This window comes from Dendrobates tinctorius, unplaced genomic scaffold, assembly GCF_039654945.1.
Source record: "Dendrobates tinctorius isolate UK_male_01 unplaced genomic scaffold, ASM3965494v1 ptg000048l, whole genome shotgun sequence".
Lineage (NCBI taxonomy): Eukaryota > Metazoa > Chordata > Amphibia > Anura > Dendrobatidae > Dendrobates > Dendrobates tinctorius.
The window spans coordinates 3,271,728-3,297,355 of NW_027361716.1; the positions used below are offsets into that span (position 1 = coordinate 3,271,728).

The window sequence follows — 25,628 nt, forward strand, 5'->3', positions numbered from 1 at the left end:
AAGAAGACCAAGGAACACAACAGGCAGGTCCGTCATACTGTTGTGGAGAAGTTTGAAGCCGGATTTGGATACAAAATGATTTCCAAAACTTTAAACATTCCAAGGAGCAATGTGCAAGCGATCATATTGAAATGGAAGGAGTATCATACCACTGCAAATCTACCAGGACCCGGCCGTCCCTCTAAACTTCCATCTCAAACAAGGAGAAAACTGATCAGAGATGAAGCCAAGAGGCCCATGATCACTCTGGATGAGCTGCAGAGATCTACAGCTGAGGTGGGACAGTCTGTCCATAGGACAACAATCAGTCGTACACTGCACAAATCTGGCATTTTGGAAGAGTGGCAAGAAAGCCATTTCTCAAAGATATCCATAAAAAATGTTGTTAAAAGTTTGCAACAAGCCACCTGGGAGACACACCAAACATGTGGAAGATGGTGCTGTGGTTAGATGAAACCAAAATCGAACTTTTTGGCAACAATGGTAAAAGATATGTTTGGGGTAAAGGCAACACAGCTCATCACCCTGAACACACCATCCCCACTGTCAAACATGGTGGTGGCAGCATCATGGTTTGGGCCTGTTTTTCTTAAGCAGGGACAGGTAAGATGGTTAAAATTGATGGGAAGATGGACAGAGCCAAATACAGGACTATTCTTGAAGAAAACCTGTCGGAGTCTGCAAAAGACCTGAGAATGGGGCGGAGATTAGTCTTCCAACAAGACAATGATTCCTAAACATAAAGCAAAATCTACAATGGAATGGTTCACAAATAAACATATCCAGGTGTTAGAATGGCCAAGTCAAAGTCCAGACCTGAATCTAATCGAGATTCTGTGGAAAGAGCTGAAAACTGTTGTTCACAAACGATCTCCATCAAACCTCACTGAGCTCGAGCTGTTTGCCAAGGAAGAATGGGCAAGAATTTCAGTCTCTCGATGTACAAAACTGATAGAGACATATTCCAAGTGACTTGCAGCTGTAATCGCAGCAAAAGGTGGCGCAACAAACTATTAAGTTAAAGTGGTCGAATAATATTGTACGCCCCACCTTTCAGTTTTTGAAATTCCACAAAAATGTAATAATATATATATATATTTATTTATTAGATATAGATATCTATCTATATCTCTCCGCAATCCAGGTATCCATGGCCTCCTTATCCCTATCCTGGCATACATGGTGCCCCATCCCCATCACTATGGCATGCATGGCGCCCATCCCTATCCTGGCATGCAGGGCTCCCTCATCCCTTTCCTGGTTTCCGTGGCTCTCTCAGAGTATAATGCAGCTCCCCCTCACACAGTATAATGCAGCTCCCCCTCACACAGTATAATGCAGCTCCCCCTCACACAGTATAATGCAGCTCCCCCTCACACAGTATAATGCAGCTCCCCCTCACACAGTATAATGCAGCTCCCCCTCACACAGTATAATGCAGCCCCCTACACACACAGTATAATGCAGCTCCCCCTCCATACAGTATAATGCAGCTCCCCCTCACACAGTATAATGCAGCCCGCCTACAGACTGTATAATGCAGCCCCCTACACACACAGTATAATGCAGCTCCCCCTCACACAGTATAATGCAGCCCGCCTACAGACTGTATAATGCAGCCCCCTACACACACAGTATAATGCAGCTCCCCCTCACACAGTATAATGCAGCTCCCCCCCACACAGTATAATGCAGCTCCCCCTCACACAGTATAATGCAGCTCCCCCTCACACAGTATAATGCAGCTCCCCCTCACACAGTATAATGCAGCTCCCCCTCACACAGTATAATGCAGCTCCCCCTCACACAGTATAATGCAGCTCCCCCTCACACAGTATAATGCAGCTCCCCCTCACACAGTATAATGCAGCTCCCCCTCACACAGTATAATGCAGCTCCCCCTCACACAGTATAATGCAGCTCCCCCTCACACAGTATAATGCAGCTCCCCCTCACACAGTATAATGCAGCTCCCCCTCACACAGTATAATGCAGCTCCCCCTCACACAGTATAATGCAGCTCCCCCTCACACAGTATAATGCAGCTCCCCCACACACAGTATAATGCAGCTCCCCCACACACAGTATAATGCAGCTCCCCCTCACACAGTAAAATGCAGCTGCCCCTCACACAGTATAATGCAGCTGCCCCTCACACAGTATAATGCAGCTCCCACACACACAGTATAATGCAGCCCCCCACACACACAGTATAATGCAGCCCCCCACACACAGTATAATGCAGCCCCCCACACACAGTATAATGCAGCTCCCCCTCACACAGTATAATGCAGCCCCCTACACACACAGTATAATGCAGCCCTACCCACACACAGTATAATTGCAGCCCCCTACTCCACACATGCACATACAGTATAATGCAGCCACACACAAACACTATATATTGCAGCACCCCACCACCACACACACGCAATAATGTAGCCCCACAGTCCAGCAGCATATTACACACTGTAATGCAGAGACACACACACACACTACTGCCATTCCCCTGGTGTTCCAGTCTCATCAGCTCCACTGCTGGCACAGCGTGGCACACGATGAAGTGAGGTCATCGTGCGCCCGCTGAGTCAGAGGGGGAGCGGGACTGATGGGAAAGGGAGCATCATCTGACGCCCTTTCCTCCATCACTGTTTTCAACTGTATCAGCGTCTATGACGGGGGGGGGGGGGCGGCGCCTGGCCCCATAACGGCTTGGTCTATTTGCCCCTAATGCTGGCCCTGCCTGCACGTCGAATGAAGCATGTGGCCTGCGTGTTTCAGACTCTTGGTCTATAGGGAGGTGTAGAGTTCATGGTCTGCATCTATAAAGTCGCTGTCATATTTCACACAGAGCTCGGTAGGAAGCAAACCAGCATGTCTGCAATGAACACCACCATAGCGGCTGTGGTTATATCCAGTCACACCAGCACTTGTAATCACTTACACAAGTCATTTACAATGGTTTGGCGTTAGTTGCCCTTTAGTAAAACTCTGCAAACTCGGAAAGCCAAGCTGTTGGATTCTACTATTCATTCTCACGAATTATTGGACTGGGGCCTGAAGGTTTATCCATTACTGCCTGTGCAGATGAATAGGCTGTCACTACAGAAGTCTGTCCTAGAGCAACATTGACTCTTTAGTAACCCTATCAAAGGGGTTACTAAAATATAATGCACATTATAAGTTACGGTTCAGCGTCACATCCACTCCTGCTCTCGGCTCGGAAGGTGTGATGTCTCAATATGAGAAACAGATTCCAAGCACATCCATCCAATTCTCCCACTGCAAGGGGCAACCAAATCCTCTGAAAGCAGTGTGCGACAAAGGGGTATCAAGCGTTAAAGTGGACATACACTTTAGATAGCTGTTAGTGACCACCAGACACATGCATGGTCAGCTGAGCAGAGTGCGCGTTGTAACAACTCTGTTGGCATCACTGCATGGCCTCCCATCACCCGCACACCAACTTACTCACTGCTCCAGGTCATGCTGATTTCTGTCTGCTGCCAGCTCCATGCTCTGTGCCTCTTGTCTCCTGTCTATTCTGTGCATGTTTCCTGGCTGTGTGTATAGGGGGGCGGCGCCAAAACTCTCTGGTTCTTATGGAATCAGGGTGCACCTGTCTAATGTGTCACTGACCAATTACCAAGAGCCCTCTAATATTTAGGGCAGCTCCACCCAGTGGATCTTGCCTGTGCAATGTGTTAACTCAGTTTCTTGCTGCTGAGTAAGCCAGGCCCTGTCCTATGTCTCGCCTTCTCTGAAGGCTTTATTCCTAATCTCTGTGTCTGTAGCTTGCCTAGTACTTCTCTGTCCACCCACCAGGAGGCAGAATATCCTGGTCCCTGTGCTATTACTCCTTGCCTTGTCTTATCCTGGTCTCTGTGTCTTTGTTCTAGCCTTGTCTTGTACATGTCATCCATGTCCACCAAGAGGCCGTATATCCTGGTCCCTGTCTCTTTGGTCCTATACCTTGTCTCACATCGTTACCTTGTCTGAACTCTGTCCTACCTTTGTCTGTCTCCTTGTCTCTGGCTTCTTTCCCTGCTGTGTCTTTCCTTGTGTCCTCCCTGTCTGCTTGTGTTCCGCACTCTTGCGGCTCTGTTCGTGCTCCGCTCTCTTGCAACTCTGCCTGCTCTGTACTCTCTAGGCTCTGCCTTTGCTCCGTACTCATGCGGTTCTGCTGCTGCAGAACCTCTTGCTGCTCTGCTCGTGCTCCGCACTCTTTAGGCTCTGCAGTCTTCTGGTGGTTCTGCTGCTGCAGAAACTCTTGCTGCTCTGCTACTCTTCCCCAGTCTTGCGGCTCTGCCTGTGCTCCGCACGCCTGCGGTTCTGCTTGTGCTCCGCACCCTCGCAGCCCTCCTCCTGTGTGAGCAGGTCCAAACCTGTTCCGTCAAACTCCACTCCTTCCTGCCTGTTCCTTCATACACCGTTCCTGCCTGCCCTGCGTCTAAGCCGTGCCTGCCTGCCCTGTGTCTCAGCCGTGCCTACATGCCTGTCAGTCACACCTGTCCAAGTGTCCTGTTCCCCAGTGGGATCAGCAGCCACAGCCAGACACCACCCTGGAGTGGCACCTGGCAGCTACCTGCCGCACAAGCCTGATCTCACCATCAGAGGCTCCAGCGAAGACCGAGGTAGCTGTCTTAGTCACGCCCCTTCCAGGGTAGCCTGGTTTGTGGCACAGTGGGGCCACAACCCGACTCACGCCCACCAGTCAGGGCGTGAGTGTGACACGCATGTGTGCACTATGAGTGAGAGGAATAAGTCGTAGCTAGACATTAGATGGTTGGTTGGGGAATGGTCCATCTAAACTGTATGACCACCATTAAACAAGGGAAACCACCCTGATGTGAACCAACAAAAGCAATTCATGGCATATAGAAAATACCTCTTAATTTCTGCCTGCTGCCGGTGTGTGGCAGACAACTGCTTGCTTTGCTCTGGAATCCTTTCCTCCTCATAATTCTTTAATTTCTCCTTCAGTATTGCAATCTAAAAATAAAACATGGGAACAAGATCCATTAAAAATCCATTGATTTTAAAAGGATTATCCATTCTGGAAAAAGATCCATTAAAAATCCATTGATTTTAAAAGGATTGTCCAGAATGAGACAGTGCCAGGAAACCGTGACACTGCCATTCATCAGATTACTGAACAACATTGAGCTGCAAAACCAGGAACAAACCATGGACAGTAGGAACAATGATATTGTATATTATGTACAGTTTTTCCCTCCAGTTCTGTAGCATACTGAAAAAAACCTTTAAATAATCCCATATTACCCTATGGCTTTCTTTGCTTGCATACATAAGAGCTATAGCCAGTGAGTTGTCGGGAAACATGAACAGGTCGTATCATCTCAGACAACAATTTTTTAATCGTCTGTCTTCAGGAGCACACTGCCCTATGCCTCCAAGCTTCTTGCCTGCTGGGTGGAGCGGCACTCCTAAAGACTGACAGCTCAGGCTGGCGGCATGGTAGAACCACTAGCTGGAGCGGAGTGAAACTAATGCTGGCCAGCTTCATGGCACAGCATTCAAGCTCTACAGTCAAGAGCATGTAAGCACACGCTCCTTACCCAGGAAGCCAGCCACCTCTCAGACTGCAACTGTGGCAAGCAACCAAGACAAATAGCACAAAACTAGTAATGATTCTTCTATTCTTGAAACCGGAGATTTTTATTGAGATCAATTATAAACATGCTTATTTTTACCAACTCTTTGCAATTTTACCCACATACTGCAGTATTATGAGAAAACTCCTATAAAATGAGTGTCACCAGAGAGCTTAGCCTTTAGACCTGAACCCAGCTCCCTACACCCCACAGCAGGCCACTGCTTATTTCCCCTGCATAATTCTATATATGCCTGCAGTGTCCGCTACCGGCATATATAGAATTACAGCAGAGACTGAAAATAATTACTACTTCCCATTTTGGTGGAGTCGGAGTTGGTGTCATGGAAATTGAGGAGTTGGAGGTTTGGCTCACCAACTCCTCAGTCCTGGTATGAGGAAGTCGGAGTAGTGGAAACTGAGGAGTTGGAGTCGGAGCTTTGGCTCACCAACTCCTCAGTACTGGTATGAGGGAGTCGGAGTCATGGAAACTGAGGAGTTGGAGTCGGAGGTTTGGCTCACCAACTCCTCAGTACTGGTATGAGGGAGTCGGAGTCATGGAAACTGAGGAGTTGGAGTCGGAGGTTTGGCTCACCAACTCCTCAGTCCTGGTATGAGGGAGTCGGAGTCATGGAAACTGAGGAGTTGGAGTCGGAGGTTTGGCTCACCAACTCCTCAGTCCTGGTATGAGGGAGTAGGAGTCGTGGAAACTGAGGAGTTGGAGTCGGAGGTTTGGCTCACCAACTCCTCAGTCCTGGTATGAGGGAGTCGGAGTCGTGGAAACTGAGGAGTTGGAGTCGGAGATTTGGCTCACCAACTCCTCAGTCCTAGTATGAGGAAGTCGGAGTCGTGGAAACTGAGGAGTTGGAGTCGGAGGTTTGGCTCACCAACTCCTCAGTCCTAGTATGAGGAAGTCGGAGTCGTGGAAACTGAGGAGTTGGAGTCGGAGGTTTGGCTCACCAACTCCTCAGTCCTGGTATAAGGGAGTCAGAGTCGTGGAAACTGAGGCGTTGGAGTCGGAGGTTTGGCTCACCAAACCCTCAGTCCTGGTATGAGGGAGTCGGAGTCGTGGAAACTGAGGAGTTGGAGTCGGAGGTTTGGCTCACCAACTCCTCAGTCTTGGTATGAGGGAGTCGGAGTCATGGAAACTGAGGAGTTGGAGTCGGAGGTTTGGCTCACCAACTCCTCAGTCCTGGTATGAGGGAGTTGGAGACGGTGTCATGGAAATTGAGGAGTTGGAGGTTTGGCTTACCGACTCCACAGACCTGACCTAATCTCAGGAAAAACAAAAAGTATTGTAAAATATTGAAAAAAATAATATAATATATATATATATTTTCACATATAACCCAGTCACTGAACTTTTACACTGCACCCTGGCCATTACACAAGCCCCAATGTTACGGTACCTCTTTCTTTTGCTGCTCACAGATCTTGACGTATTGACTAATGTGACTGTCCAGGCTAACCACATTCCTCTTCACCTATTAAAAGAAGCAAAACTCCAAACATTTAGTCTTCAATAACTAAGCCATTTTTCATTCATACGAAAAGTATTAGGCCATAGTCACAGTCAGAGATGGTCACATGAGTGGGTTCAGTCTATAGAGTGTTTGCCGTCTATGAAGACACATCTGCATGGGCGCTGTACACCCAAAAAGACAGACTAGGCTTCATTCTCCACATGTTATAGGCAAAAAATACAGTAGCCATTTCTGGCTGGGTATAGCCTTTAAATTGGATTGGTTTGTGGTAGTAAATTTGTAAATAATCACAAGATGCAACATAAAATGTGAAGAAAACACTTTGCAGCAATTAATGAGGTATAAAAAAGGTGAGGATTGTCCCTTACTGCAGATTTGATGTCCTTGGCCCGGTTTGCATACTTCAGAGTATTGTATGTATCATCATATGACAGCGAGGAGGGGCTGACTGCAGCGATCATGATGGTGTGGCAGTTTCCTCCCAGCGAATCCTTTAGGAGCCGGGTAAGCTTACTATTTCGGTAAGGGATATGTTGCTTCTTTGTCTATAGGGCACATAAAGCATGATCCGCCATTAGTCAATCGATGGTAGAGTTGGAAAACGTGCACATTGCTGTGATCGGTGCAATGTAAAACAAAGGAAATGAGGATCCGATAACACTGTGATGCCCACAGGCTAGGGCTGTCACACTAACCCTAAGGCCGGGATCACATATGCGAGAAACTCGGAAAATTCTCGCACGTCAATACCCGGCACTGCCGCCGGCACTCAGGAGCGGAGCGTGCAGCTGAATATAGTTCTATGCAGCAACACGCTCCGCTCCTGAGTGCCAGCGGCAGTGCCGGGTATTAACATGCGAGACTCGTCCAAGTTTCTCGCATGTGTGATCCCGGCCTAAGGGAGACCCTGAAAGGCCGGAGATACATATTTAGGGTATGTTCACATGGAGTTTTTGCTGTTGATTTTTCAGTATTAAAAACCAGGAGTGTTGGGAGGAAGATACGCTGCGTAAAATACGTGTGTTTGATGTTGTTTTCAAGTGTTTTTTTTCCATTCATATAAGTGAAAAACAGAGCAGAAATGCTGAAACAAGTGACATGCTGCAGATTTCAAGACTCAATGGGTTGCTCAAAGAACGCAAGGAAGGAACTACCTGGTTGTCCGAGAGGATCCTCACATGATGACCCTGTAGGTACATAATGAGTTTTTTAACTGCCAACTCATTCGCCAACAGCTCCCTCTGGTTAGACGAGGTCTCCGTTTTAGGGTCCCATTGTCCCTGGACCACTATGTCCCCCATATAGGCACCCCAACCCGAGGGGCTAGCATCGGTGGTTATTATACGGGTTATCTGCGTCACCCAGGGCACCCCTGAGGATAAGTTGTTCTTGTCAAGCCACCATCTAAGAGATGTAAGGGTCAAAGTACTCAAAGATATCTGACCTTGTAAAGACCCCTCTAAGGCTCTGTCGCTAACTAGGACGTCCTTCTGAAGGGATCTAGTGTAAAACTGCGCCCACCTGACTGCTGGCATACATGAGGTAAGAGAACCTAACAGTGACATGGCTTGCCTGAGGGTCATGAAGGGTCTATCAATCGCCTGAAGTACCTGCTGTTGAATGCGTTCTAACTTATCTGGTGGCAGAAGACACTGCTGGGTTTCTGAATTTAACAGTAGGCCCAGGAATTTTTGGACTCTTAGGGGCTGAAATCGGGATTTCTCGTAATTTATTATCCACCCGAGGTGCTCTAGTCTGGACCTAGTCTTTTCTATTTGAGATAAACAATGGTCCACCGAATTTCCCACAATCAAAAAATTGTCTTAATACGGGACTATCAGAATATTCGCCTCTAGTAGATGAGCCATGACTTCGGCCACAATCTTCGTAAATACCCGGGGGGCCGCTGACAGACCAAAAGGGAGAGCCCTAAACTGAAAGTGACAGATTAAACCGTTCACTGAAACTGCCACTCTCAGGAACTGCTGGAAGTCTGCGTGGATAGGCACATGAGAGTACCCGTCTTTCAAATCCACGACTGCCATGAAACACCTTTTAAACAACATCTTTATTGCTGAATTGATAGACTCCATCTTAAAGGTTTGGTTAACCAAGAATTCATTAAGGGAACGCAAATTAATAATGGTTCTAAATGATTTATCTGGCTTTTGGATCAGTAATAGGGGAGAGTAGAAGTCTCTACCTCTCTCAGATTCCGGAACCTCCACCAAGACCTTTTTAAGACAGAGAGTCAAGACTTCTGCTTCTAAAGCAGTTTGTTCAAGTGGCGAAGATCGTAAGGGAGTTAGTTTAAAGGTATCCCGGGGAACATAACTAAACTCCAGCCTGAGTCCGGTGGATATTACGTTCCGCTCCCAGTCACTATTGGTGATCTGAAGCCAAGGTGGGAGGAAGGCTGACAGTCTACCTCCCACGGGAATCACTAGTCATTGGCCAGGTTTCTTTCGCTCTCTTGAAGAACGCCTGAACATAAAGCCTGTACCTCTCCTCCTTCTATTCTCCCATCTGGGACGGTCTCTATTAGGTGATGGGTTGCGCCTTCTTCCCTGACCGAATTTCCTTCTATTGAACGAACGTCGGTAGGATGCGGACCACAGATTAGGGAACTTCTTTTTGTCATCCCCTGCTTTATCCAGCAACTCATCCAGGACTGTTCCTCCATTTTTCCTATCACTGCTTTTACCAGCTTGTCCACCCGGTCTAAAAGGTAGACAGCACCACCCGGAATCCTCTTCCTCCGAGGACGACGAGGGGGATGAGCCAGAGGAGTTTTTATTTCTCCTCCACTCCGCCGAGGAATCTGACTCAAAAGGGTTCACAACCCCTGAGCTTCCTGCTTGGGACAGGGTTTTCAGGGTTTCTTTCATTTCTGCCCTATGTTTTTTAGACTTGCAGTGATTTTAGGCGATTCCTCCGCCACTGTCTGCTGGATACAGGGGGGGCACAACTTTTTGGGGTATGAGTCCGGTAGTGGGCATGCACAGAGAGCACATTCCCTGTGTTTTGCCTTACTTGTGGCCTTCTTCCCCTAGGAATAAAAACATAGAGGGAGGCTCCATCACTGAGTGAACTTTCACGTAGATCACTTACCAGTGCAGCAATAAAGTACCGAAGAATGAGGGGGATCTTTCTCAGTAGATGCTCCTGTCTGTCTGGAGGAGCTTTTATGACTGGATTGGTCACTCCGTTTGGTGTCCCGCGATTCTTTTTCCTTTGTTTGACCTGCCAAAGGTTCTCTAGAGGCGGCAGTGATGATTGCCGCTGCTGCCCTTGTTCGCTCTCCATCATCGCATGCAATGATGTGGCCAGAAGCATGGAACCCACCTTAGGCCCTGCTTAAATACCCCTCCTCCGGTCAGCAGACATGCCACGCCTCCCCCCCTGATTGGACTCCTCCCCCAGCTGGCGCAGCTATTGGCTCCCGAGCCAACGCTTACCGGCACTTGTCCCAATGGGCGCCACCATCTTGGATCTTCCGCGCCTGCGCAATGGCGCCGCTGACCCGGAAGCGCCCCACAGGCTCCACCCCCGATGTCACCGTGGCCCCGCACACACTTCCTGTGTAACCGGAAGTTGCTCGGGACGACCGGACATTCTCATGCAGCGCTCCCGGATCCCAGCCACCGAGTTGCGCCGGTACGCCGACCCCAGCCACCGCGCCGCTGGAGCAGGGAGACCCCGGGGGGCATACTTACCGGTGGCGGCTTCTTCCTAACGGAGGCGGATATCCTCCGGACACAGCTCCCTGCTGCGAACACCACAGCCGTGCAGCCCAGCAAGGACCACCGTGGCGTCTCCAGGAGCTCCGCACCTGGCCGAGGTAGGAGACCCTCCCGCTATCTGTATCGACCGGTCGGCCTGGGATCCTCTTCGGATTCCATCTGTAGGATCCCGCCCCACCAGGAACAGGAAACCAATTGATGCGTGGGAGAGGTGCTACCCTTTTGTATCTGTAGGTTTCCTGTTCCTGAAGGGCGGATCCCCTCTCTCGTGGTGCTGTCATGGGAGTCCGAATAAATATGTCTTATATTATAGGTTCTTCAAAGTAGTCACCTTCAGCTTTGATTACTGCTTTGCACACTCTTGGCATTCTCTTGATGAGCTTCAAGAGGTAGTCACCGGAAATGGTTTTCACTTCACAGGTGTGCCCTGTCAGGTTTAATAAGTGGGATTTCTTGCCTTATAAATGGGGCTGTGACCTTCAGTTGTGCTGTGCAGAAGTCTGGTGGATACACAGCTGATAGTCCTACTGAATAGACTGTTAGAATTTGTATTATGGCAAGAAAAAAGCAGCAAAGAAAAACAAGTGGCCATCATTACTTTAAGAAATTAAGGTCAGTCGGTCCGAAAAATTGGGAAAACTTTGAAAGTGTCCCCAAGTGCAGTGGCAAAAACCATCAAGCGCTACAAAGAAACTGGCTCACATGAGGACCGCCCCAGGAAAGGAAGACCAAGAGTCACCTCTGCTGCGGAGGATAAGTTCATCCGAGTCAACAGCCTCAGAAATCGCAGGTTAACAGCAGCTCAGATTAGAGACCAGGTCAATACCACACAGAGTTCTAGCAGCACACACATCTCTACAACAACTGTTAAGAGGAGACTTTATGCAGCAGGCCTTCATGGTAAAATAGCTGCTAGGAAATCACTGCTAAGGACAGGCAACAAGCAGAAGAGACTTGTTTGGGCTAAAGAACATAAGGAATGGACATTAGACCAGTGGAAATCTGTGCTTTGGTCTGACGAGTCCAAATTTGAGATCTTTGGTTCCAACCACCGTGTCTTTGTGCGACGCAGAAAAGGTGAACGGATGGACTCTACTTGCCTGGTTCCCACCGTGAGGAATGGAGGAAGAGGTGTGATGGTGACACTGTTGGGGATTTATTCAAAATTGAAGGCATACTGAACCAGCATGGCTAGCACAGCATCTTGCAGCAGCATGCTATTCCATCCGGTTTGCGTTTAGTTGGACCATCATTTATTTTTCAACAGGACAATGACCCCAAACACACCTCCAGGCTGTGTAAGGGCTATGTGACCAAGAAGGAGAGTGATGGGATGCTACGCCAGATGACTTGGCCTCCACAGTCACCAGACCTGAACCCAATCGAGATGGTTTGGGGTGAGCTGGACCGCAGAGTGAAGGCAAAAGGGCCAACAAATGCTAAGCATCTCTGGGAACTCCTACAAGACTGTTGGAAGACCATTTCCGGTGACTACCTCTTGAAGCTCATCAAGAGAATGCCAAGAGTGTGCAAAGCAGTAATCAAAGCAAAAGGTGGCTACTTTGAAGAACCTAGAATATAAGACATATTTTCAGTTGTTTCACACTTTTTTGTTAATTATATAATTCCACATGTGTTAATTCATAGTTTTGATGCCTTCAGAGTGAATCTACAATTTTCATAGTCATGAAAAGAAAGAAAACTCTTTGAATGAGGTGTGTCCAAACTTTTGGTCTGTCCAAACTTTTGGTCTGTACTGTATGTATGTAATCGATATTACATAGTGTATTACATATTTACAATTTATTACAGTTTTTGTGTTCTAAAGTTGTATTCCAATAAATATATATTCTGTTCTAAATATCTTGCTTATTGGATCATAAAAATGATTAAATGTCTGATGTTCACATTGTACTACAATACATTTTTCACTTAAATATAAGCAATATACGTGGGAGTCGGAGTCGGAGTTGGTGTAAGGGAAATTGAGGAGTCTGAGTCGCAGGTTTGGCTTACCAACTCCACAGCCCTGATTTTAACCAGCTCTGGTGAAATGAGAGATGCTTAGTGATTGGTTGCAAGGAAAACTGTTGCTCATAGCAACCAATCACAGCTCAGCTTCTTTTGAACAGCTCTGGTGAAATGAAAGATGCTTTGTGATTGGCTGGTGATACACACATACATACATTCAGTTTTATATATATATATATATATATATATATATACACATATATACATATACACACACACACACACACACACATACATATATATATAGATAGATAGATAGATAGATAGATAGATAGATAGATAGGGGCTTAAAGTGAAGACTCTCCACTTTAATTTGAGGGTCTTCACATCCTAATTTAAGTATTTAGGCATTACAGCTCTTTAACATGTAGCTACTTCTTTGTTTAAAAGGACCAAAAGCTAATAGACAATTATCTCAAAAGCTTTTAAATGGGCTAAATGGGTTATTCCCTAATCAATCCTTCATCAATTAACCCCTTCACTACCAAGGGTGGTTTGCAAGTTAACTACCGGGCCAATTTTTACAGTTCTGATCACTGTCCCTTTATGAGGTCATAACTCTGAAACGCTTCCGTGGATCCCGGTGATTCTGACATTGTTTTCTCGTGACATATTGTACTTCATGTTAGTGGTAAAATTTAATTCATATAACTTGCGTTTATTTATGAGAAAAACGGAAATTTGGCGAAAATTTTGAAAATTCCGCAATTTTCCAACTTTGAATTTTTATGCCCTTAAATCACAGAGATATGGCACACAAAAAAGTTAATAAGTAACATTTGCCACATGTTTACTTTACATCAGCACAATTTTGGAACCAAAATTTTGATTTGTTAGTAAGATATAAGGGTTAAAAGTTGACCAGCGATCTCTCATTTTTGCAACACCATTTTATTTTTACGGACCACATCACATTTGAAGCCACTTTGAGGGGTCTATATGATAGAAAATACCCAAAAGTGACACCATTCTAAAAACAGCACCCCTTAAGGTGCTTAAAACCACATTCAAGGAGTTTATTAACCCTTCAGGTGCGTCACGGGAATTTTTTGAATATTTAAAAAAAATTAACATTTAACTTTTTTTTCACAAAAAAAATTACTTCAGGTTCAATTTTTTTTATTTTACCAAGTGTAACAGGAGAAATTGGACTGCAAAAATTATTGTGCAATTTGTCCTGAGCACGCTGATACCTGATATGTGGGGGGGAACCACTGTTTCGGCGCATGGCAGAGCTCAGAAGGGAAGGAGCGCCGTTTGACTTTTTCAATGCAAAATTGGCTGGAATTCTGATCGGACGCCATGTCGCGTTTGGAGAGCCCCTGATGTACCTAAACAGTGGAAACCCCCCCACAAGTGACCCCATTTTTGAAACTAGACCCCCCAAGGAACTTATCTAGATATGTGGTGAGAACTTTGAACCCACAAGGGCTTCACAGAAGTTTATAATGTACAGCGGTACAATTAAAAAAATCATTTTTTCCACAAAATGATCTTTTCACCCCCAATTTTTATTTTCCCAAGGGTAACAGGACCCTAAAGGTTATTGTGCAATTTGTCCTGAGTACGCTGATACCCCATATGTGGGTGTAAATGACTATTTGGGCACATGGCAGAGCTCGGAAGGCAAGCAGCGCCATTTGACTTTTTTGGCTGGAATTGAGATCAGACACCATGTCGCGTTTGGAAAGCCCCTGATGTACCAAAACAGTGGAAACCCCCCACAAATGACCCCATTTTGGAAACTAGACCCCCCAAGGAACTTATCTAGATGTGTGGTGAGAACTTTGAACCCCCAAGTGCTTCACAGAAGTTTATAACGCCCAGGCGTGAAAATAACAAAAAATTTTTTTTCCACAAAAATGATATTTTTGCCCCAAAATTTTTATTTTTCTAAGGGCAACAGGAGAAATAGGACCCCAAAAGTTGTTTTGCAAATTGTCCTGAGTAGGCTGATACCCCATATGAGGGGGTAAAACACTGTTTGGGCGCATGGCAGAGCTTGGAAGGGAAGGAGCACCATTTGACTTTTCAACTCAGAATTGGCTGGAATTGAGATCAGATGCCATGTTGCGTTTGGAGAGCACCTGATGTGCGCAAATAGTGGAAACCCCCAATTCTAACCCTAACCCTAGCCCTAACCCTAGCCCTAACGGGAAAATGGAAATAAATACTTTTTTTAATTTTATTATTTTTCCCTAACTAAGGGGGTGATAAAGGGGGGGTTTGATTTACTATTTATGGCGGTTTTTATGTTTGACAGCTGTCGCACGCTAAAAGACGCTTTTTATTGTAAAAATAGTTTTTGCATCACCACATATTGAGAGCTATAATTTTTCCATATTTTGACCCACCGAGTCATGTGAGGTCTTGTTTTTTGCGGGACGAGTTGACGCTTTTATTGGTATCATGATCGGGCATGTGACATTTTTTGTTCGCTTTTTATTTCGTTTTTTGGGACGCAGAATTTAAAAAAAAAAAACAGCGTTTCATGAATTTCTTTTGGGTGGTGCGTTTACGCCGTTCTGGGTGCGGTAAAATTTATAAGGCGGTTTTATTCTTCGGGTCAGTACGGTTACAGCGATACCTCATTTAGGTCGTTTTTTTATGTTTTGGCGCTTTTATGCAATGAAAACAATTTTATATAAAAAATAATTATTTTTGCATCACTTTATTCTGCGAGCTATAACTTTTATTTTTTCGCTGATGATGCTGTACGGTGGCTTGTTTTTTGCGGGACAAGATGACGTTTTCAGCGGTACCATGGATATTTATATGCGTCTTTTTGATCGCGCGTTATTGCACTTTTTGTTCGGCGGTATGATAATAAATCATTATTTTTTGCTTCGTTTTTTATTTTTATTTTTTAAGGGGTTCGCTTAACCCCTTCACTACCAAGGGTGGTTTGCACGTTAACTACCGGGCCAATTTTTACAATTCTGACCACTGTACCTTTATGAGGTCATAACTCTGGAACGCTTTCATGGATCCCGGTGATTCTGACATTGTTTTCTCGTGACATATTATACTTCATGTTAGTGGTAAAATTGCATTCAAATAACTTGCGTTTATTTGTGAAAAAAACAGAAATTTGGCGAAAATTTTGAAAATTTCGCAATTTTCCAACTTTGAATTTTTATGCCCTTAAATCACAGAGATACGGCACACAAAAAACGTAATACATAACATTTCCCACATGTTTACTTTACATCAGCACAATTTTGGAACCAAAATTTTTTTTTGTTAGGAAGTTATAAGGGTTAAAAATTGACCAGCGATTTCTCATTTTTACAACACCATTTTATTTTTAGGGACCACTTCACATTTGAAGCCACTTTGAGGGGTCTATATGATAGAAAATACCCAAAAGTGACACCATTCTAAAAACTGCACCCCTTAAGGTGCTTAAAACCACATTCAAGAAGTTTATTAACCCTTTAGGTGCGTCACAGGAATTTTTTGAATATTAAAAAAAAATGAACATTTAACTTTTTTTCACAAAAAAAATACTTCAGGTTCAATTTTCTTTATTTGACCAAGGGTAACAGGAGAAATTGGACTGCAAAAGTTATTGTGCAATTTGTCCTGAGTACGCTGATACCTGATATGTGGGGGGGAACCACTGTTTCGGCGCATGGCAGAGCTCAGAATGGAAGGAGCGCTGTTTGACTTTTTCAATGCAAAATTGGCTGGAATTCAGATCGGACGCCATGTCACGTTTGGCGAGCCCCTGATGTACCTAAACAGTGGAAACCCCCCCAAGTGACCCCATTTTGGAAACTAGACCCCCCAAGGAACTTATCTAGATATGTGGTGAGAACTTTGAACCCACAAGGGCTTCACAGAAGTTTATAACGTACAGCGGTACAATTAAAAAATCATATTTTTTCCACAAAAATGATCTTTTCACTCCCAATTTTTATTTTTCCAAAAGTAACAGGACCCTAAAAGATATTGTGCAATTTATCCTGAGTACGCTGATACCCCACATGTGGGTGTAAACCACTATTTGGGCATATGGCAGAGCTCGGAAGGGAAGCAGCGCCATTTGACGTTTTTGGCTGGAATTGAGATCGGACACCATGTCACGTTAGGAAAGCCCCTGATGTACCAAAACAGTAGAAACCCCCCACAAATGACATCATTTTGGAAACTAGACCCCCCAAGGAACTTATCTAGATGTGTGGTGAGCACTTTGAACCCCCCAGTGCTTCACTGAAGTTTATAACGTCCGGGCGTGAAAATAAAAAAATCGTATTTTTTCCACAAACATGATCTTTTAGTCCCCATTTTTTTATTTTCCCAAGGGTACCAGGAGAAATTGGACCCCAAAAGTTGTTGTCCAATTTGTCCTGAGTATGCTGATACCCCATATGTGGGAGAAAACTACTGTATGGGCACACGTCGGGGCTCGGAAGGGAAGTAGTGACGTTTTGGAATGCAGACTTTGATGGAATGGTCTGCGGGTGTCATGTTGCGTTTGGAGAGCCCCTGATGTACCTAAACAGTGGAAACCCCCCACAAGTGACCCCATTTTGGAAACTAGACCCCCCACGGAGCTTATCTAGATGTGTGGAGAGCACTTTGAACCCCCAAGTGCTTCACAGAAGTTTATAACGCCTGGGCGTGAAAATAAAAAAAACATTTTTTTCCGCAAAATTATATTTTTGCCCCCAATTTTTTATTTTTCTAAGGGTAACAGGAGAAATTGGACCCCAAAAGTTGTTTTGTAATTTGTCCTGAGTAGGCTGATACCCTACATGTGGGGGTAAAACACTGTTTGGGCACATGGCAGAGCTTGGAAGGGAAGGAGCACCATTTGACTTTTTCAACGCAGAATTTGCTGGAATTGAGATCAGACGCCATGTTGCATTTGGAGAGCACCTGATGTGCCCAAACAGTGGAAACCCCCAATTATAACTCCAACCCTAACCTCGACACACCCCTAACCCTAATCTGAGCCCTAGCCCTAACCCTAGCGGGAAAATGGAAATAAATACATTTTTTTTTAGTTTTATTATTTTTCCCTAACTAAGGGGGTGATAAACGGGGGGTTTGATTTACTATTTATGGCGGTTTTTATGTTTGGCAGCTGTCGCACGCTAAAAGACGCTTTTTATTGTAAAAAGTTTTTGCATCACCACATATTGTGAGCTATAATTTTTCCGTATTTTGACCCACCGAGTCATGTGAGGTCTTATTTTTTGCGGGACGAGTTGACATTTTTATTGGTACCATTTTTGGGCACGTGACATTTTTTGATCGCTTTTTATTCCGATTTTTGGGACGCAGAATGAACAAAAACCAGCGTTTCATGAATTTCTTTTGGGGGAGTGCGTTTACACCGTTCCGCGTGCGGTAAAATTGATAAAGCGGTTTTATTCTTCGGGTCGGTACGGTTACAGCGATACCTCATTTAGGTCGTTTTTTTATGTTTTGTCGGTTTTTTGCAATGAAAACAATTTTATATAAAAAATAATTATTTTTGTATCGCTTTATTCTGCGAGCTATAACTTTATTTTTTTGCGGATGATGCTGTATGGCGGCTCGTTTTTTGCGGGACAAGATGACGTTTTCAGCGGTACCATGCATATTTATATGCGTCTTTTTGATCGCGCGTTATTGCACTTTTTGTTCGGTGGTATGATAATAAATCATTTTTTGCTTCGTTTTTTATTTTTATTTTTTAAGGGGTTCACTAAAGGGGTTAACTAATGGGACAGTTTTATAGGGCAGGTCATTACGGACGCGGCGATACCAAATATGTGTACTTTTATTGTTTTTGTTTTTTTATTTTGAAAAAATGGATTTATTGGGGAATATTTTTTTTTTTTTTTTTACTAATTTATTTAGCGATTTTTTTTAAATTATTTTTAACACTTTTTTTTTTTTTACTTTATTACCTTGTCCCAGGCGGGACATCACTGTCCTGTGACAGATCGCTGATCTGTCACATCACAGATCACTGTGACAGATCAGCGATTTGTCACAGGCACTGCTGCAGACTTCCTCATGCCTGCGCTTTGCAGGCAGTGAGGAAGTCAGCTCCCTGCAGGCCCCCGTCGCCATCTTGGATCCGGGGGCCTGTAGGGAAAGAGCCCCCCGCAGCAGCGCTGCACATTGCGCTGCCGTGGGGGGCTCAGGGAAGCACGGAGGGAGCCCCCTCCCTGCCGATGCTTCCCTTTAACCCCCGGTACACCGCGATCGCGTTTGATCGCGGTGTCCAAGGGGTTAACGTGTCGGTTGTCAGCTATGATAATTAGCTGACACTCGGCCGCGATCAGCGGCGCTCACCACGTGGGCGCCGCTGATCGCGATGAAGTAATATTCCATCCATGGTAATTAGGTCCATGGTCACATGGACGGAATATTACGTCAATTGTAGGTAAGGGGTTAAGGGGTTAACTATTGGGACAGTTTTATAGGGCGGGTCGTTACGGACGCGGCGATACCAAATATGTGTACTTTTATTGTTTTTTGTTTTTTTTATTTCCAAAAAATGGATTTATTGGGGAATATTTTTTTTTTTTTTTTAATTTATTTGGCGATTTTTTTAAAATTTTTACACTTTTTTTTATTTTTTTTTTTACTTTATTACAATGTCCCAGGGGGGACATCACTGTCCTGTGACAGATCGCTGATCTGTCACATCACAGATCACTGTGACAATTCAGCGATCTGTCACAGGCACTGCACAGGCTTCCTCATGCCTGCGCTTTGCAGGCACTGAGGAAGCCAGCTTCCTGCAGGCCCCCGGAGGTCCCCGTCGCCATATTGGATCCGGGGACCTGCAGGAAAGGAGTCCCCCGCAGCAGCGCTGCACATTGCGCTGCCGTGGGGGGCTCAGGGAAGCAAGGAGGGAGCCCCCTCCCTGCCGATGCTTCCCTTTAACCCCCGGTACACCGCGATCGTGTTTGATCGCGGTGTGCAAGGGGTTAACGTGTCAGGGGCGGTCCGTGCCCGCCCCTGACACATTGTGCCGGGTGTCAGCTATGATAATTAGCTGACACTCGGCCGCGTTCAGCGGCGCTCACCACGTGGGCGCAGCTGATCGCGATGACGTAATATTCCGTCCATGGTAATTAGGTCCATGGTCACATGGACGGAATATTACGTCATTTGTAGGTAAGGGGTTAAGCATGTAAGAAAAATCTGGAGCTGATTCTAGGTGTGGCATTTGATTAAAATTATACCTGGAGTTAAGAAATCCGTCTTGTGGTTCTTGTGTCATCAGTGTTAGGCCTCTTTCACACTTCAGTTTTTTTGCATCAGTTATAATCCGCCAAAAAGGCGGACAAGCGGATCCGTTGTCAACTGATGTGAACGGATGGCACAGGATCCGTTTTGAGACGGATCCTGAAAATGACGAAATTTAAAGGAATCGCTGGCTAGGAGAAAGAGAGAGAGAGCGAGAAAGAGAGAGAGAGCGAGAAAGAGAGAGAGAGCGAGAAAGAGAGAGAGCGAGAAAGAGAGAGAGAGCGAGAAAGAGAGAGAGAGCGAGAAAGAGAGAGAGAGCGAGAAAGAGAGAAAGAGCGAGAAAGAGCGAGAAAGAGCGAAAAAGAGAGAGAAAGAGAGAGAAAGAGAGAAAGAGAGAGAGACATTTTTTTTTTTTTTGTCCGGCACCCAGAAAGAATTTCGGGTTAAATCAGTGTCTGGAGGATCCGCCACAGAAAAAAACGTTACAAGCTCCGTTTTGAAGTCTTTGAGGATGGTGACGGACAGCAACTTTTGGCGGATCCTCAAAAAAAACGGATGCAACGGACAGCAATCCGTCACAATCCGCCATTAATGCAAGTCAATGGGGAAAAAAACGGATCCTCAAAAAAAATTGAGGATCCGTTTTTTTTCAAAACCTGGCGGATTGTGACTGATTGTAAAAAACGGAAGTGTGAAAGAGGCCTTAGAAGTTTTCAGCTAATGATATGCACATGCTTCAGAGAGGGACTGTAGGCAGAGTTCCTCATCATAGAGACAGACTACTTGTGCTTCGGGGCAGCCTGTGGGCAGGTCTTTACTTAGTTTCTCTGGCTTAGAGCAGGAAGATAAGATCTGCCTACAATGCTGCCCCGAAGCATGGGCATCTCATTAACTGAAAGCTTCTAACACTGATTACACAAGAACCACAAGACTGATTTCTTCACCCCAGGTATCATTTTAGTCAGTTTAACACTGTCAATCTGACAGTGTCTGTAGTTTACTTAGCAAAATCCTGCTGACAGGTTCACTTTAAGGCAGAAAGACTCATAAAAACAAACAACTGAAGTCAGCTGCGGTAAAGGCGGCAAAGCATCACAAAGAAGGAAACCCAGTGTTCAGTGACGTTCATGGCTTACAGATGTCAGGCAGTTACTACCTGCAAAAGGATTCTCTACAAAGTGTTAAAAATTAAAATTGTATTTATGGTAAAGTTAGTTCGTTAAAAATAATTGAACTAAACCTGAAAGTCTAAACTTCAATTGTATCTTATTTATTTATTTTTAAATAAAACAAAGTGAGATGCAGAGCCCAGATAATGAAGATTTAGTCACGGTCCAATCATTTCTGCAACCTAACTGTATGCCCCTGCTGCAGGCTCTCACTTTCTATACCAACAACATTGAAATTCCATCTTTATATTACAGAAACATTCTGCAGAACTTTATAGTTCAGACTGTTGATAGTAAAGTGACTGCAGAGCTTTATGTATGTGAAGAAAATAAAGGACAGGTGTTACTTCACTTGAACCTTAATCACAAACGTGTAGGGTGTGAATTCAGGCAATCGGAGAGAAGTTTGTTATAGTTTCTCTGATAACTAAACTTTCCTTACAACTAGAAAAGAATGGAAAGATCTGCGCTTTTTATTGCCATGAATATGGAGAATAGACAAACAATGGGATTATAGCTGTAATGGCGACTTTTGGAGGTGTTTGCAATCATAAATCTCAACCACAGTTTTCTCACAGTTTAACACTGCTGAGAATCTCAATAACCGATTGCTCTACAACAAAACCACAGAAAAAATGAAGAATTGTACACTTCTTATTGAAGTCAGTGCTCCCCAAAGCGATTACCAGCTCAGGAAAAGGTTCAGAATGCACAGTAGAATGTGAACGTATAATTTTCCAGCTGATCTTTCTGGAAGCCGGTAGAGGGATAACAGCCCCCCTTTGTTTGGATCAGAGAACCCCCATGGCATGACATCCGGGTCACCAGAGCTAGGAAAGTTGCTTGATCATGCGCAGTGCATGATATGAGCAACTTTCTCTAATCAGTGCAGAGCTGACAGTTTGCATAGTATGGGGATGCTGCTGCATGATGAGGCGGTTTCCATCTTTTAGGATTGCATAAAGTGCCGTCAGCCACAGTTTTGTGCATTTCTGAAAAGGACACCGCCAAACAGAGGCCTGACGGAGTCCAGAGTAACTCCACTGGGTGTTTCATCTGAATCACGGTCACTTGGAGATTTAGATGGAAACACCAAAATAAGTGCTCAGCGTAGAGCACAGGATAACTGTGATCCCTAACGTTATGTAAAATGCTCCAAATCAAAGCTTCAACTCAATCCACAAAAAAAGCAAGTCCCCACTCAGATCTGTCATCTGTTAATGGAAATATAGAGGGCTTCCACGTTACTGGTAGCACAAAGACTCTGGAAAAGCGAAATGGCTTTACACTTCCAAAAAGAAATTCAGCAAATTCGCCGGTCCCAAATCCAAAATGCCCCCCCCCTTCTGAGCTCCATAGTGTACCTAAACCACATATTGCGTCCACATGTTTGGCATTTCTGAAGCGATGAGAGCCCGCCTAATTACTGATGCATGCCTCCAGAAGCAAAAGCTGGGCAAAATACTGGTCACTACAGCGTACTGGTCACTACAACAGTAGTTTACAATTTTCACTTGGCAATATTAATTGCTGATTGTGTCTGGAAAATACCCATGGAGTCAAAATAGTCACTACACCTGTAGATAAATTCCCAAAGGGGTATAATTTCCAAACTGGGGTCAACTGAGGGGGAATTTCGCTTATCTAGCAATTAAGGGCTCTATATCTGGTCCGCAAACTGATCTAGGAAGCTCCAGGAGGCTAATAGCGCTCTGTTCCTCCCAAGTCTCTCTGTATGGCTAAGTAGTACTGTACAGCCACAAATGGGGTATTGCATTGTTCAGTAGAAATTGTGGGACAAATTATGGTGCCATTTTTACCCACTTCTTGGGTGAAAATGTAAAATCTGGGGCCAAAACAAAATTTTGGTGGTAAAAATGTAGTTATTTTTTTCTTCAATGCTCAATGGTATACAATCCTGTGACACACCTGTGGTGTCAATATGATCAGTTTGTAAACTGGGGTAACTTATGGGGGGGGGTTCTGCTGTTCTGGCCCCTCATGGGCTCTGCCTGTGAGTTATGGCACCTGCAAACCATAACAGTAAAATCTGGTGCTCCTTGCGGCGTAGTGTGTTACTAACAGTAATGTTTGAAACTGTGGTCCAGCTATCTTCAGCTCAGTGACCAGGTCCTCCAGTGTAGTTCTATGCTGATTTCTGACATTTCTCAGAATCATTTTTACCCCTTTAACCAAGATCTTGAATAGACTCTAGTCCAAGGAAGATTAACAGTCATCCTGTGTTTCTTCTATTTTCTAATAAATGTGCCAAGAGCTGTTGCCTTCTTACCAAGCTACTTGCTTATTGTCATGTTGTCCATCCCAGCCATGTGCATGTCTACAATTTTGTCCTTGGTGTCCCTAGACAGCTCTTTGGTCTTGGCCATGGTGGAGAGGTTGGAGTGTGATTAACACAGGTGCATTTAATGCAAGTAATGAGCACAGAGTAGGAGGGCTTCTAAAAGAAAAACCATCAGGTCTGTGAGAGGCAGAATTCTTGCTGGTTGGCAGGTGATCAAATACTTATGTCAAGCAAAAAAATGCAATTTAATTATTTAAAAATCATAATGGGATTTCAGTTTTATTTTTCGATTCTGTCAATCACCGTTAAAGTGTACCTATGAGAAAAATTACAGAATTCTCCATTCTTTGTAGGTGGGAAAACTTGCAAATATATATATAAATATGTGTATTATAATGTCTATTCACATTTTCACATCATGAGACAAAGACCACCTCCAACAATTATTCAACAGTACCTCACCATTACGAGGCTTCAGGCAGGAAGTACTCAGACGGAAGTGGCCACTGAGCTTGGAGTGTCAGCGTCATCAGAAGGTTGCAACAAAGATACAGTGAGAATAGTCACAGAAAAGCAGAGAAGTGGACGTCCTTTGGCCACATCCCACACTAATGACCACTTAATTGTGAACAATGCCCTTAGGAACTGGATGATGAATGCCACACAACTCCAGGCACGTTTAAGGAAGTTTAGAGGCACCCAAGTGTTATGTCAGACCATTCAAAACTGTTAACATCAGCGTGGTCTGTGTGCTAGAAGATCTGCAAGGATACCTGACCACATCACTAGGCAGAGGAATCATTGTCTTACATGAGCCAGGGGGCATCTACACTGAATAAAGAACCTGTGGGCCTCAGTGCTGTCCACTGATGAAAGTTGATTCACGCTAAGCAGAAATAATGGCCACCAACGATGTTTGTGACATCAAGGAGAGTGCTATGCATAAGACACTTGTCACCAGTCGAGCCTTTGGTGGTGGTGTTACAGTGTGGGCAGGTGTGTCTAGTCAATACAGAACAGAACTACCCTACACTTTGGATAAATGTTGTTATTCAAGGAGTAGTGACTTGTCACTATCATTCACAGTCATTGTGCCTGTGTCAACACAGGCCTAATTTCATCATCATGGATGACAATGCTCCAAATATGCCTAATTTTTTGTGAAACACAAAGAAAAAACAGTATGACAAACGTGCAAAAATACTCTGCTGTCAAAAATATATAACAATAATCAGCAAGTGCAAGTAAAAAGATAACAAAAACAGGGTATTTAGTTGATACATTTTTTGAAAAAAAATGTATACTAAGCCACTCCACCAACATCACGTTATACCTATCAGAGCAGTCCTATCTAATGTATTTAAAACGTGATCATGTGAATAGTACCTATATGAGAAAGATTCAGAAAGGCGCTTCCTGATGTGGGCATGCTGTGCAAGACGGCTCTTTATGTGCATGTCACACAAGAGAGGGGCAGGAATCTCCCAAACCTTGCATAAGCAAGAAACTAATAGATTAAAAACACATGTGACATGCACAAAAGTGAACATTAGATAGGACTGCTCCGAGATGGGTATACCGTGACGTTAGTGGAGTGGCTTAGTATACATTTTTTGCAAAAAACGTACCAACTAAATACCCTGTTTTTGTTATCTTTTTACTAGCACTTGCTGATTACTGTTATATATTTTTTTTACAGCAGAGTATTTTTGCACGTTACTCATACTGTTTTTTCTGTGTTTCAGTCTTTGGCTGGTGTGAACACTGTCCAAACGACATGTTCACATTTGTGCATGTCACATGTGTTTTTAATCTATTAGTTTCTTGCTTATGCAAGGTTTGAGAGGTTCCCTCCCCTCTTGTGTGACATGCACATAAACAGCTGTCTTGCACAGCGTGCCCACATCATGAAGCACCTTTCTGAATCCTGTTCATATAGGTACTGTTCACATGATCAGGTTTTAAATACATTAGATAGGCTACTCCGAGATGGGTATACCGTGACGTTGGTGAAGTGGCTTAGTATACATTTTTTGCAAAAAAAGTATCAACTAAATACCCTGTTTTTGTTATCTTTTTACTAGCACT

At 44.5% G+C, this 25,628-nt stretch overlaps 1 protein-coding gene across 5 annotated transcripts in view; it reads right to left on the bottom strand.

Moving 5' to 3' along the window:
- Window positions 1-25,628, bottom strand: part of KIF18A (kinesin family member 18A) — a 188,370-nt gene that overhangs the window by 84,396 nt on the left and 78,346 nt on the right. For all 5 annotated transcript variants that reach the window (XM_073576284.1, XM_073576282.1, XM_073576283.1 and 2 more), the window contains exons 7-9: window positions 7,467-7,643; window positions 7,024-7,098; window positions 4,889-4,992 (exon numbers count right to left, since the gene is read on the bottom strand). In XM_073576284.1, coding sequence (XP_073432385.1) covers window positions 4,889-4,992; window positions 7,024-7,098; window positions 7,467-7,643 — 356 coding nt within the window. The remainder of the gene's footprint in view (window positions 1-4,888; window positions 4,993-7,023; window positions 7,099-7,466; window positions 7,644-25,628) is intronic.